This window comes from Peromyscus eremicus, chromosome 4 (assembly GCF_949786415.1).
Source record: "Peromyscus eremicus chromosome 4, PerEre_H2_v1, whole genome shotgun sequence".
NCBI classification, from domain to species: Eukaryota; Metazoa; Chordata; class Mammalia; order Rodentia; family Cricetidae; genus Peromyscus; species Peromyscus eremicus.
The window spans coordinates 31500536-31514743 of NC_081419.1; the positions used below are offsets into that span (position 1 = coordinate 31500536).

Below are 14208 nucleotides of genomic sequence, written 5' to 3' on the forward strand. Positions count from 1 at the left end.
CCTGGTCCAAAACACCACCGTCTTACACTTTCTAAGTGATGGAGTCCTGTTTCCTCTCCTCTGGCAGAACCAGGGCTCTGGGAAAGGCCAGGATCCAACAAGTTTACTTGACCTTGAAGTTTATGCTTTTTATAAAAACCATACCACTTTGAAATGTCAAAGCATAACCCGTTTATCAAAGTCACTCTACAAGGCATATGAAGATGTCTATGGACTTCTAGTCTTATTTGTGACTAGGTTTTTCACCCATCAGTAAGAACACAAGACTAGTGACATTGTTGAGTGTGAAGCATGCGGTTTCATATAAAGCTGCCAATTTTTTTTCCGATGGAAGTTCTGCCAGCTGAGATGATTAATGTCATGCTTCTGGCCAGCAAATAGCCCTTCACTCCAAGAAATAATGAAAACGGTGATTAGGTGCTCCTATTGTAATTCCAACGTAATTTTTTAAAACTGTTTTTAGGCATTCTACTTCCCACTGGTCTCAACTTCAGTAATTTCCCTAAGAATCTATCCACCACCTTTTTTTCATTAGATATGAGAGCCAGAGTTAGGAGAAGTTCACCCCACTACAGACATGAAGAAATGGGAAAATGTCTTCATTTATACCTTGCTAGCTGCAACTCCAGCCTGTTTATTCATTTTATACTCCGGTGTTTCCGTCTGCATGAAGTAGATCTGGTCTTTCATGTTCTCAAAGTCTTCCTGATACTTCCTCTGTGAGATAGTGAAGACACCAGAGAAGAGTTGTGGAGACAAGCTTCCAGGGCAGAGGGTACTGGGCAGAACTCCGCACATCTACACCCCACCCCTTGGTTGAGGCCAGTCAGGTTGCAATTAGAGAATGTGGTGGCATTGCCAAAATGCTTATCAGCTTAACAGAGATCTGGACACTTAGAACAGGCCCAGAGAACAACCAAAAAGGCACAGCCTTTCGGGCCACCGAGAAAGCTCTGGAGAGCCAGAGCAGAAGAATGGAGAAGAATTAGATTTCTGTTTCCCAGTGAAAAGAAATTAAATCAATCAATGCTATAAATGTACAATTTTGTTCAGCAGTCAAAGAATACAACTAAAAAGAGCCTCTTAAAACTCACGCTAATTGCACTTTGTAATTAGTAAGAGGGTCTCACCAGGTTATTCCTATGAAAATTGAGGTAGAAATCATGGAACTCAGTCAAAACAGTATCTAGTATTCTAGAATTCCTTGAGATGTTGAAAGCAGTTGGAAGTTGTCAAAGAAAGGGGTCCCCTCCCAGGACATCTGGCCCTCGCTCCCTACTTACTGAGCTGAGATTATCAGCGTTCATTCTGGCTGTTGCAATCTCAAAGCAGGGTGTCTCGCTCCATTTTCCTTTGACTTTCTTTTCATAGTCTTCTTTATATTTTTGCTGGGGGCAGAAAGAAAAGAAATTAAACGAGAACAAAATTCTAGAGTTGACAAGTAGGAATTGAGCAATAGTATGATATTAAATATCTTCACTAGGTTTATGTTAGGTCCTCAAAATTATCTCCAAGAAATCTTGCAGTGTAGTTACCTTACCCAGCAAAAAAGCTGACTTAAGGGGAATAAATAAAGAAAGACAAGGAGAAGACTATCTCTCCTTGCTGATTCTAGGGACTCGGAATCTAATCCAAAATGTGGTGTGTAGAAGTTACCTCATAACTGACCCAAGGTATGTTGTTGTGAACTATCTTGGCCCATGTGTTCTTGGAACAGAATTAACCTAGCTTATTCCAGATCTGGGCCCATGCAGCAAAGCCAGAGCAGGGTTAGGGTAATTCTCCTCCTTGGCTCATAGCGCTATGCTAAAGACGTCATCACTGACTCTCAAGTGGCCTGTGTGCACCTCTACCTTCGCCACACCCTTCATGGAAATGTAAAGCCCTCCTCTGTTATACCATTAACACAAGCTCTCATGTATAGAACTAAAGTGGCAGAGTAAAAGGAAGTACAGCTTTCCCCTAATGTCCTATTTTCTGTCTTCACAATGGTTAATGTGCTAATTATTAGCAGCAGTTTTTATAGCTGTCCATTTTAGATCTCTGGATCTTTAGTGCCCAAGATTGGACACTGTCATTACCAAAGGTTTGACTTAGTGCATTAACACTTCAAGTCCCTCAACCCCAAGGACTGCAGTATTCTATACAGAACACTACTAGAAAAATGGAGCAAGATCAGATGCTAAAGATGCTTTATGTATCTACAGCACTAAATAAATGTATGGTGTAGTAATTATAATAATAACAACTATTATCATAAAGAAACTAGAGAAAAATTGTATGTGTAACAAGAGAGAGGCAGACAGACAGAAGGAGAAACTGAATTCTGCTGATACTCAGATCTGCCTTGTATACTGAGGAGGCAGACGCAGGAGGATCTTGAGATTGAGCCATCCTGGGCTACATGGAAAGATCCTACCTCAACAGACAAAACAGAACAACAAAATCTGAATTGGACTACTAATTTAGCTACCCTCCTGTGGTGGTTTTCAATGAAAATGGCCCCCAGAGGCTCATAGGGAGTGGCACTATTAGGAGGTGTGGCCTTGTTGGAGCAAGTGTGTCACTGGGGGCAGGCTTTGAGGTTTCAGGTATTCAAGCTAGGCCCAGTGTCACTCTGTCTTCCAGCTGCCTGCCGATCCAGATGTAGAACTTACAGCTACCTCTCCAGCACCATATCTGTCTGCATGTCACCATGCTTCCCATCATGATGATAATGGACTAAATCTCTGAAACTGTAAGCCAGCCCCAATTAAATGTTTTCTTTATTAAGAATTGCCATGGTAATAGTATCCCTTCACAGGAATAGAAATCCTAACTAAGACACATCCTCTGTTGAATACCTCCCCAATACAAAACTGAAATGAATTGACTTGGGTACTATGGAATAATCCTCTTTATACTATAAAGATTTGTCACTTGGATTGGTTTAATAAAAAGCTGACTGGCTGATAGACAGGCAGGAAGTATAGGCAGGGTGACCAAACTAAGGATGCTGGGATGAAGAAGGGCAGAGTCAAAGGAGTCACCGACAGACACAAAGAGTGCAAGATGGGCATGCCATCCTGAGAAAAGGTAACAAGCCATGTGGCAAAGCATAGATAAGAAATATGGGTTAATTTAAGTGTAAGAGCTAGCGAGTAACAAGCCTGAGTTACCAACCAAGCATTTATATTAATCTTTTTGTCAGTTACTTGGGAGCAGCTTGCAGGACAAAAACTTCCACTTCCACTTGGGGACTTGTCAAGATTGCCTGTAGAAGTACTTCTAATCTTTTGGGGAATAGATGAGTTTGATAAATGAATAAAGTACCCATAAACATTAAAGCTTCAGAAGTTCAATTTGGACATGGTGGTAGATAGCCTGTAAAAAAGGCACTTTGGAAGTCTGAGGCAAGGGAACCTTGTCAAAACCAGCCTGGGTTTCATAGTAAGATTCTGTCTCAAAAAAACCAAACCAAACCAAACCAAACAATAAAAATATCTAAAAATAAAAAGCGAAGAACAAAGCAGTGTGTCAGAAGTTCTTGATGCGCCCTCATCCCAGCTTTCAGTCTTCCAGCATCTAAGTCTTCATGGGGTTCTGTGCCTCCATGCAGAAAAACCCAGGGAGCTCCGGACTTTGGGCCAAGGAACTAAACTTGGCGCATCTCAAAGCCAAGATACAGAGATCTTTGTAATATCAAGTTGAAAAGCAGCAGATACTCTTACTGGCCAATGCTTGGCTATTACAGAAAAATAGGTACTGTGTGTGTGGCTTTACTAAGGAGACCGGGTAGGTGTGTAAGTCTCACAACAATGGTAGACACGGGTTTTTAAGACGATAGTTGAAGAAGAGCCAAGTACAGAACCACCCAGATGCCTCATGCCAAGTCCTTCCTACCTTCTAACCCTCCAGGAATAAAAGTTTGCTATTTCCTCCTGCAACAAGTCTGGCTGGGGACTGATCACTCACAGTCTACTCCTAAGTCCTCCTATGTTGGCAAGGGGTTCCACTGCATGGGAGGAGAGGTGGCTGGCTAACTGCTGAGGAGGGTACTCTTGTTCCCCTGTGTGTGCAGGTAGCAAGGGGGTTAAAGGGACAGGCTTCTAACTAGAAGAGTGGAGGAAAAGGCAGGTAGTGTCCATGTGGGAAGACTCCCCCCATCAAGAGTTCAACATCCAACTTTCTGTCTGATCCTGAAGCTTTCTCCTTAAACTTCCCTCCTACTCTGCTGCACCCGGAGTTGATCAATGACAGCCTGGAGGAAAGATCTGACGTAACTTTCCCTGGAACTTTTTTTTTTTTTTTTTTTTTGGTTTTTCGAGACAAGGTTTCTCTGTGTAGCTTTGCGCCTTTCCTGGAACTCACTTGGTAGCCCAGGCTGGCCTCGAACTCACAGAGATCCGCCTGGCTCTGCCTCCCGAGTGCTGGGATTAAAGGCGTGCGCCACCACCGCCCGGCTTTCTCTGGAACTTTTACTTAACAGAGAAAAGTATATTGGGTCAGGTCCGAGCTCTGGACAGACTTTGTCGGGGGAGGTGACCACATGCCAGTAGGCACAGCGGTTGCTTCCCTGAACCGTAGGCTCTCCTAACCACGTATCAGCTGAGGGCACTGGGCTACAAATTAGGCTCCCTGGTGTCTTGCTTAAACTCATGGCTTAATTTTCCACTTTCTAGATTGGCACCTGCAGTTTTTATGTGGTTAGCAAATGGGAAGAAAGTAAACTGAGTTAATCACATCTCTTCTTTTCTAAGTAGCTCAACACTGAGCCACCTGCTAGCTCCGTTCACAGCGAAGTTATCTTTCAGAGTGTGTGGGGCATCGTGACTGGAGTTTTTATTGGCCACAGTTGGTCTAGAGTTGCTTTCAAGACTTGGTTAAATGCCTCACGGTGAAATCCACAGGACTCTCCCTAGTTCTATGCAATAGAAGATTTCAGAAGATCAGGGCTCCATACTCTATAACAATGTGTCACTGCAAGACATACTTTTTTAAGCATTCTAGATTCCACTGGAAATTACTGGAGGGAAGCAAAAAGGCACAGAGAAACCAAAGGGACTTTCCAGTGTGTGTGCAGAATCCACTTTCGGATCATGGTGAGCCTGTTCCCTCACCTGGACTATCTATTAGAAGAGCAACTCTCCTAGTCCATCTCAGTTAGAGCCACAAAACATGTCTGAGTCTGGAAAGGGTGCTGACATGAAGCTCAGGATTTTGGCAAAGACAAAGGCAAGAAAATGTACTCTGAAAAGGCTAGTATGAGAATGTAATGTCAACACAACCATTGCCAAACATGTGATCTTTACCAGCCGAACAGGAAGCTGTAAGACAAACACCGGACATGGAAGACACAGTTGGCAAGGCTATGTCAAGAGTTTAAATGTCTGAAAGTGAGACAATGAAGGAGGCATTTTTAACCTCTTTGGGATGGGGAAAAGAGGATATGGTGATGCTGATGGATGATGCAGATCCAAGTAGCTTGACGTGGGACTGGGCTGGGGTGAGGGAAGATTTGAGGAGGAGGGGAGCACCACAGAGAAGCTGCCCTTGGCTGTTTGGGCCTCTGTGGTTGGATGCCTGGTTGCTGGATGGATTGGCTACCATGCACAATACTTCTCTCCAGACAGGCTGGTATTTTTGATGCACAATAGACACTGAGAACTTGGAATCTGGGTAAGACTAGGATAAATTATGTCACCGTGGCCAAATCCAGTGACCTTCAACTACAGCCACTCTCCCTCAGCTCATATTATTATACAAGGTCAAAAACAGGTTGGCAAATCTTTCCACATATCCAACAGTGTGTTACCCTATCTAACCAGTGTGCAGTCCAACATACCTAACATGAAAACTATTCCAGAAGCCATATTTCTTAAGGTGCAAAGGGACAGGTGGGAAGTTAACTTGAATATATTTTACTTAACCCAGTAGACTCAAAGCACTACCATTCTAACATGCAATTGGCATAAAAATGATGAGCTATTTTATATTCTTTTTCATTTCATAGTAAGCATTTAAAATCCACTCTATGGATTCTCATGTGTAAGACTTTCAGGCTTTGGGAAATGGATACATGTATGTCCCCCTTCCAATTCATATACAGAATCCTTAGCTCCTAAAGTGATGGCACCTCATTTTGACTTTCCATTTTCTGGGACTTTGAGAAGCCAAAGCCTTCTGTTTAAGATACTCTACATATGATATCTTATTGTAGGGGTCCAAATTCACTAAGACTCTCATTTGAAGTGCTCGGCTGTCAGGTTTGTCTAAGGGCTACCATGCTAGGAAACACAACTTGAGTTTCACCTTCAAGTCTAAATCATTGTGAGGAGTGACCACAGAGAAGTTTGATATTTAAAAATCACTTTCAATAGTCGGGCGGTGGTGGCGCACGCCTTTAATCCCAGCACTCGGGAGGCAGAGCCAGGAGGATCTCTGTGAGTTCGAGACCAGCCTGGGCTACCAAGTGAGTCCCAGGAAAGGCGCAAAGCTACACAGAGAAACCCTGTCTTGAAAAAACCAAAAAAAAAAAAAAAAAAAAAAAAAAAAACCCAAAAAAACCAAAACAACAACAACAACAAAAAAACACTTTCAAATCTCCACACTGCATGCTCAAATGAGAGAAAAAAGAGCTTTATCTGAATTGAGACATCCTTTAAAAATCAAAAATAGATTCATTTTAAATGACCCCTTAAACACAACAACTTCTCCCAGAGTTAAACTGTCTTTCTGTTCCATCTCCCCCGCTCCCCCGCTGTGAACACACCCAGCAGCCATTCCATTATGCACAGTCCTCAGTTAATCGCTGCCCAGCCCTGGGGGAAGGAGTAGGTCGCTAGTATTCTCATTAATTGTACTATTCTTACCCAGCCCCTGGGTTTTACATGAAGCATTCTGCAGAATGAGAAGCTGGAAACACTGCAGAACAGATCTCATCATTTATGTCTTTCCTTCCTTCTCCTCTATTAAAGAGCCCAACTCTACCAAAATAATAATAATAATAATAAGAACCCTGAAGTTCAGTCAAAATTGAAGCAGAAGACCAAACTGAGTCTTGACTTTAAGGGGGGTGGGAGTGAGGGTGGGGAGGGAAAAAAAGCAGCCGATCCTAGAGAAAGCTCCCTGACTGGACTGATTTACACAGGACTTAGCTCGCCCTGCATACCAGTCAAACACTTGTCTCTCTGCATTCCTTGCCACAGCTGCATCCTTCTGAGCTACTCTATTTGGCTAAATATAGGCAAAATAAGCAGCTTGCTGGGGCTTCAAAGCTCTGAAGTGCTGGCCCCACCGCTGCCCTGTCTGTGTCTGAGAGCACACTCACAGAGTCTCGTGTGTTCACAACTGACTGAGAGTGTGAGAGTGGAAACTGCACAGGGCCTCTCCCGACCCCACGAGTTCAACCGCAGCCTCCACAGAAGGGTAGAGTTAGTCCGTGACCCAAGAGTCTGTTTCAGAAATTAAAATGTCAAGTGGCACTAAGCCATAAGCTCTCTTATCAAGAGGTGACTGTGACATTTAAAACTCATGGAGTCATCAAGTTGCCTGACCACTGACATCATTTATGCTGTTGGCACACGTGCTGTTTTTGGTATAAAAGGTTTTTTTTTTTGACGGGGTGGTGGTGCATATGCAAAAAATACTGCTAGCGTTTGAGTTTCTTTTTCAAGTTCACCATCAGTTTCTCTCCCAAATGGCTGGAAAAAAAACAAAAAACAAAAACAACAACAACAACAAAAAACCGAGTAGGTTTCCTCTATGCACATACCTTGCTCACTTGGTTGGTTACTTTCTTGGCAAATTCTACATCAGGAGGATCAGGCAGGGATGTGAACTGAGTTTGCTGTTCGGTGAGTCCTTTTTTGTAGGCAATCTGATAAAAATAAGAGGCAGGAATGTCCATAGGCATTTGAAAAAGAAGCCCATTTTTCATGTTCCATTCATTTGTCAGCACATTTTAACAATGGCGGTGTTTTCTCTCCCAGTCTTTAATGGTCCTGCACTGTCTATCCACGACTGTCTTTGGTTTGTGTGCCCTGCCTCTTGGTCCTAGACATGTTTCTTTGCATCTGTCTTCACGCCATCCTTGCTAATGTCAAGTTTGCCTTTTTCTAGCATCCTCAACTCTCAACCTTGTCTTTCCCTCATATCTACTTAACAAGCTCCACTTCTGGACCAACTTAGCTTCATATTATTTTATTCCTTTGCCTGGGGTGCTGAGTGGTTCAGAGGAAAGTCACACACACACTCACTGATGGGACAGTGCTGAGACTGTCAGTGGGGTTAAGAAGGACATATGAACAAGGTTCATGGGAAGAAGTCTTCAAGCCAAAACACCCAGCTGGAACTCTATAGGTCATCCACCCAGTTTTCTGCTCTATGAACTGTGACCTCCCTGGGGCTGTGTGTCTAACACTTTATGACTTTTTGATGTCCAATGGCCACTTTGTTTTCAGTGAAACTTGAACGTCCCATGATGTGTCCCAGTTCCCCGAAGCAGGTCTCAACTCCAACACTTCTGTAAGTCCTCAGTCAACTCTATCCTACTCTGATTTTCTCTTTCGTAGAGAAAAGAGGGGACTTTCCACTTAAAATGTACCTGTCCTTCTGCTCTGGCTCCAGGAGACAGCAGTACTCACAGGGCACGGCTCCTGACCTCTCTGCCGCTCCCTCATTTACCTTTCGAACCAAGCTCCAGCCCTTGTCCCTGCTCTGTGTCCCAGCTTCAATCTCTCCCCCTCCATGACCTCCTTCCTTCCAGTGTGTAAGAGCTTCCACCATCTTAAAAGAAGTCTGGTATGCATGAATCACAGACTCCCTTCACCCCTCTTTCCTTTCTTCCTGCCTTCCTGAATCTTCTAACTAGAGGGAGGAGTAGCTGAATGACTCCAGCAGAAGTCTGGACTAGAAGGTCATCTTCCCAACTCTTCTATCACAAAATACCTTTCCTTCAACAGGACAGCATTCTTCTTTATAGTAAAAAGGAATTGGCTCATTTCAAGACCACAATCATGTTATACTTAACCAGGTCTAAGTACGTCTCCTAATAATATTGATCTAGTGTGTGTCACGAAAGCTTTCATGAAAATGATCAAATTAACTGGGATATGAAAGACATTTTTAAAAAAGTATATAATGTATATGAATTCCCCTGCTTAATTTGAGTGCATAAAAGCTTTATTTTAGGTAAAGGGCAAGTAGAATTTTCCATGACTTAGGAAAAGTCCTTATGGACAAAGTTGCACTCAAACAGGAGAAATGCTTATTAAGTATGACAAGATGTCAAAAAGTTTCTGAGAAATCAGATCACCAAGTCCTTGTTTTTTTAGGAACCATGCTCAGATTTCTGTCTAGTTAGAATTCTGCACTCCAGATCAGTTTAAAGACATTGTTAGTCTCTGCAAACTGTTTGTATTTAAATAACAGGAAAACATGGTAAATAGTATTTAGAGAGATGCAGAAATAAGGTACAGAGAGAACAGTTGACTCTAACAGAAGCCCTGGCTTGAAGGCCATGTGCCCACACCATGGCATGTTCTGTGGACAACAACTTGTCCTGGTCTCTGAGCTACTGACTGTACAAGCTCATGTTGCTAACAATAGTATTAATAGCCACAGTAGTAACGTGATACTCCTGATACTCGTGCATACTTGGTCAGCAGCAAAAATAAAAGCTCTTCCCTAACTGCCAAGCTTTGCAGAGCTAAGAGTGGAGATTTTACTTCTTTGTTGTAAGTTTCCTTGTGTTTATTATTGTGATATCTTAAAGGCGTAGCCAACTTTAAGTGGTATGAAGACAATTCTTACTCCTCATTTATGGGTAGAGGGAGGTGTGTCTTCTTGGACACCTCTCCCTAGGCCAACATGACATGGCATTTCCAGATTCCGTTTCAGCTTCTCTGTTCCCTCATCTGTGCTGGCTCCTTTCAGCTGAGTGTCCTCCAGGACTCTGCCCTTGACCACACACTCTCCCCTTTCCCTCAGTTCTTGTCTTCAGCTATCACATTTATTGGGATGACTTTTAAACATTAAGTTCCATCCTTATCACACAACCATGAGGCTCTCATACCCTCAATCTCTACTTTATCCATAGAATATCTTGGTCCAAATGTTTTCCCTGTTATTTCAAGTCTGTTTCTTTCTCCACGACGTATATGTTTAAGCCCCCAGACTACCTGTGTGTGGTAATAATCTCACTACCATGAGATTCCTTTCTTTTCTTTGCTCCATCTATGCTGCTAAATTAGACTCTACGAATATTCACAATTTCTAATTTTTCCTTGATGCAATTCACCATACTGAGTTTCTCCAGATTGTCTTCCTCGTGTGCATCTCGTGCTGACTTAATGCCCAAACTTTTATGTCAGGCTGATTCTTAAGGCCCCGCTTCTAGCAATTTAATAAGCACCCTGAAAATGAACCACCCACTTTCATTGTTCACTAACACCCCAGACTCATGTCACCCCTTCCTTTTCACCAGGTGGTTCCTGCACCAGAAATGTGGTTTTTCATCATGGCCCAGCTTTCTATCCTTTCTTTCTTTCTTTCTTTCTTTCTTTCTTTCTTTCTTTCTTTCTTTCTTTCTTTCTTTCATTTTTTTAAGACAGGGTTTCTCTGAGTAGCTTTGGCACCTTTCCTGGAACACACTCTGTAGCCCAGGCTGGCCTCAAACTCACAGAGATCTGCCTGCCTCTGTCTCCTGAGTGCTGGGATTAAAGGCATGCACCACCACTGCCTGACTTCTATCATTTCTTATATGTGTCTTTTCTCATAGCAATAGCTAGACAATTCTGTTTCTTTTTAATTTTGTTTGACATATAATACTTTCATCCTGCCAGTATGATAATATATTTTCAAGGGAAAAGATGAAACTTTCATATCCTTCTAGATATTCATATATAATAAACTTTCAATAAGTAGCTATTTATTACTTGGCCTCTTCATAAGGTACCACCAGGCTCTCTTAGGTTTCCATAGTCCCCAAGCAGAGGAGAGAAACATCCATTCCTACTTGACTTGGACTGTGGGACAGAGCTAAATAACACTAAGTGACAACTTAGCAAATATAAACACATATAACAGATTTTGGCTCTGGATGTAGTCTCTGTAATAATATTGGATTGTTTTAAAGGACCTAATGACCTGGTCCCGGCTTTCCTGACCCCACATCCAGATGGTATCAAGTGTATTCCACTTACATCACTAAGTGCTTTCTGGGCCTGGGCGACCCTCCTCAGTTCTGGACTGTCATTGTAGGGATAAAACAACCCTTTGTCTGCTTCCCAGTCTTCAGTGTACAGTTTCTAAATCAGGAAAGAGCAAAAAACGCAGTGAGAAAACAAGCTATCCTCATAGTAAGTACATAATTTGAGCTTTTTTGATGACATGAGGCACCAAGGGCAAGGTGCAAGCCAATGTCAGAGAAATTCACAGACAACCTCCCCCTTTCCATCCAATCCATGTTATTTTTGTATTTTCCCCAATTTCTGTCATAAAATAAACTTCTGATTAGAGTGACAGCTAGGGGTGTCCAAAGCATAACTGACATTAAAAAAAAATACAGCTTTGTCAATGTCCTCATCCGTCCTCTGGAGTGTCTTAACTCTCTCCATGTTATGCTCCCATCCACGGGTTGCTCAGGTTCTCCAGGAACTTTCGGCCATTCTGCCCAAGAATGCTCCTCAACAGGATCTGAAGGGCCTCCTTGTCAAGTCCTAGCCCTGTACAATCCCAAGGCTATATTCCCCCAAACACCAAGAAATTGTTCCAAGTTGTCAAGTGTTCAGCAGATATGGCTCTAAGTGTGCAGTGGGACATTAGAAAGTGCTAGACCTCACCTTACTGAACATGGCTGTGTTCTTAATGGCTTGGACAAGTTCAGGGGCATCAGGGGGAAGCAGGTACTTATCCTTGGTGTCTTCCCAGTTCTGCTTGTATAAAACCTATAGAGAAAACAGATAAACTGTGGCTTGATGTGTCACCCCAGGCAGGAGGACTTGGAGGGTAGATGAGACAGAAGGTGTGGCCTCACACAAAAGCAGCAGAAGGGTTACTAGGAAAATGCTGACCTTGCTACCATCCTAGGACACCTTCTTAGCATTAGGAAGCCTTCACAAAAAACAAAAACAAAAACAACAAAACAAACCAACAAATAAAACAGCAAAAACCTAAATTTGAAAAATATTTTGATTCTGATTTTCAATCAATTTCTTTCAAAGGTTGCGATCAACCGATTAATTCAATTTTCTTTTGTCTCGCATGATATTCTAGAACTCTATTAATTAGCTGCCCACATTTGAAATTTGGAAATTTTTCATAAAAATTATGCTTTCTAAATTCCTTAAAAAAAATAAACAAGACATCAAGACTGCACTCTTTGTGGCAGGCCCCTCCTCTATGCCCCTCCCCCGTCACCATTAGAGTAGCAAATGCCTCTTCAGGCAAGTCAAGAAATCTTCATTCCACCCCTAGCCATCCACAGGCCACGTCAGTCCTCTGTGAGCAGGCTCGTGGCTGTCAATCCACCCCTAAGACATGGCAAAGGGTACTACAGCACACGCTCTTGAATATCCCAGTGCCACCCAAAGCATGGCTGTACCTTGCTGACTTGCTGCGACACTTTCTTTGCATGTTCAATATCTTTTGCTTTTTCATCCACATGACAGATAGTTTTGGCAACATCTCCATCCATTCGATACTTAACCTGCAGAAACAGCACATGCCTGAAGTTCATGACAAGCCTGGACACTTATCTAAGCCTGTTATAGCCCAATGGCTGGATGTCGGTATCACAGAGCATTTTAGCTAGGAAGATCCACAGAGCATCTGCACTACTGCTTGTCTGCTCTGCTGGCTGAATTTCCAGCCTGAGGCTTCTCAGCCTCACTGTACTCCATGTGGAGGACCACCATGAGTCGGAAAATAGTCTCCTCTTTGATTGCTAAGCCAAGTTTTCAAAGTCTCTCTGGGGCATTTGCAGCAACCATAGTTCATGGCTAATGCCATTCTAGATATCTGGACTTGCTCAGAGTAATGTGACTCCTTATTCCCCATACATTTAGAGCCCCAGGACCCCAGAGCTGGGCATAGTTTCATAGTACCTCCCTCCTTTACTTTAGGAATGAAGCCCACCTCACTGAGTTGATCCTGTACTTTCTTGATTCTGCGAAGTTCTGGAGTATCACTTGTGATGGCATATGGCTGTCCCTTTGCTTTCTCATAGTTCTCTTTGTATTTATTCTGAAAAGAATACCAGATATTATTCTGGAACATGACCAGACAGCAGCAGAAAGTTCAGGCAACACACACATCCCCATCTGATTTTTCTTTAAATCCTCCAAGTAATAACAATTATCAGCTGTGACAGCTTTCATTCTATCCCATACCCTCTCAGCAAAAACTAAAATAGATTCGTTAATTGTTCCTCCAAAACATGCTAGGATCCTGGAGACTTGTTACAGACAATTGTCTTGGATATGCCCTAAAATAATTCTCTTGATTTTTTTTTTTTTGGTTGCACACATATACAAAAGCCCGAATATCAATTATTCTAGAAGATGAGTTGATTCTGAAAAGATGTAATTGCTAATACAATGCAAAAATACTCAGTTCAGAAGCTGCAGCTGAGCTGTAGTGGTTACACAGCTGTGATGCCAGCTGAATTAATGGAAAGCCTGAATTATGGAATATTTTATAATGATATGCAAATTTATTACTTCTGCCAGCTCCCCCAACGGATCCTTGCTTTGGTAATAGTATGCATCACTTATAACTATCAAGGCCTTAAAGAATATTCATGAGTAGTCAACAATCTACATTAAACTGCTGATTCAGACACTAACCACTGGCTAACTGGGGAAGGAGGGGTACCAACATTCCACTCAGAATATCAGAAATTCTAGGTTCATAATGGCTGAATTAATGAGATTATATGGCAATAAATTAATGAAATAATTTTGCCTTTATTTTGAACACTGCAGTGGAAAGGAGGCAAGGAAGTCCTGTTTAGAATCCTACATGTTAGATCACTCAAGGATCCAAATTAGAAATTTGCTCCCTAACCTCCAGGAGTTAACACGATCAAAACTGAATCTTTGGATGTCAACCAACACGGAAGCTTCAGACAACAGTTTTGATCCTGAATAATGCAATGCCCCCCTGAACTATAATAATTCGTCTCTTCAAGCCTCCGAAACACATGCAATCAAGCTATCTGGAGAGACC

General features: G+C 42.4%; 1 protein-coding gene across 2 annotated transcripts in view; it reads right to left on the bottom strand.

Annotated features, from left to right (window-relative positions):
* Positions 1–14208, bottom strand: part of Neb (nebulin) — a 197974-nt gene that overhangs the window by 177448 nt on the left and 6318 nt on the right. For both annotated transcript variants that reach the window (XM_059260462.1, XM_059260461.1), the window contains exons 4-10: positions 13117–13224; positions 12584–12688; positions 11823–11927; positions 11184–11288; positions 7754–7858; positions 1284–1388; positions 610–717 (exon numbers count right to left, since the gene is read on the bottom strand). In XM_059260462.1, the coding sequence (XP_059116445.1) occupies positions 610–717; positions 1284–1388; positions 7754–7858; positions 11184–11288; positions 11823–11927; positions 12584–12688; positions 13117–13224 (741 nt within the window). The remainder of the gene's footprint in view (positions 1–609; positions 718–1283; positions 1389–7753; positions 7859–11183; positions 11289–11822; positions 11928–12583; positions 12689–13116; positions 13225–14208) is intronic.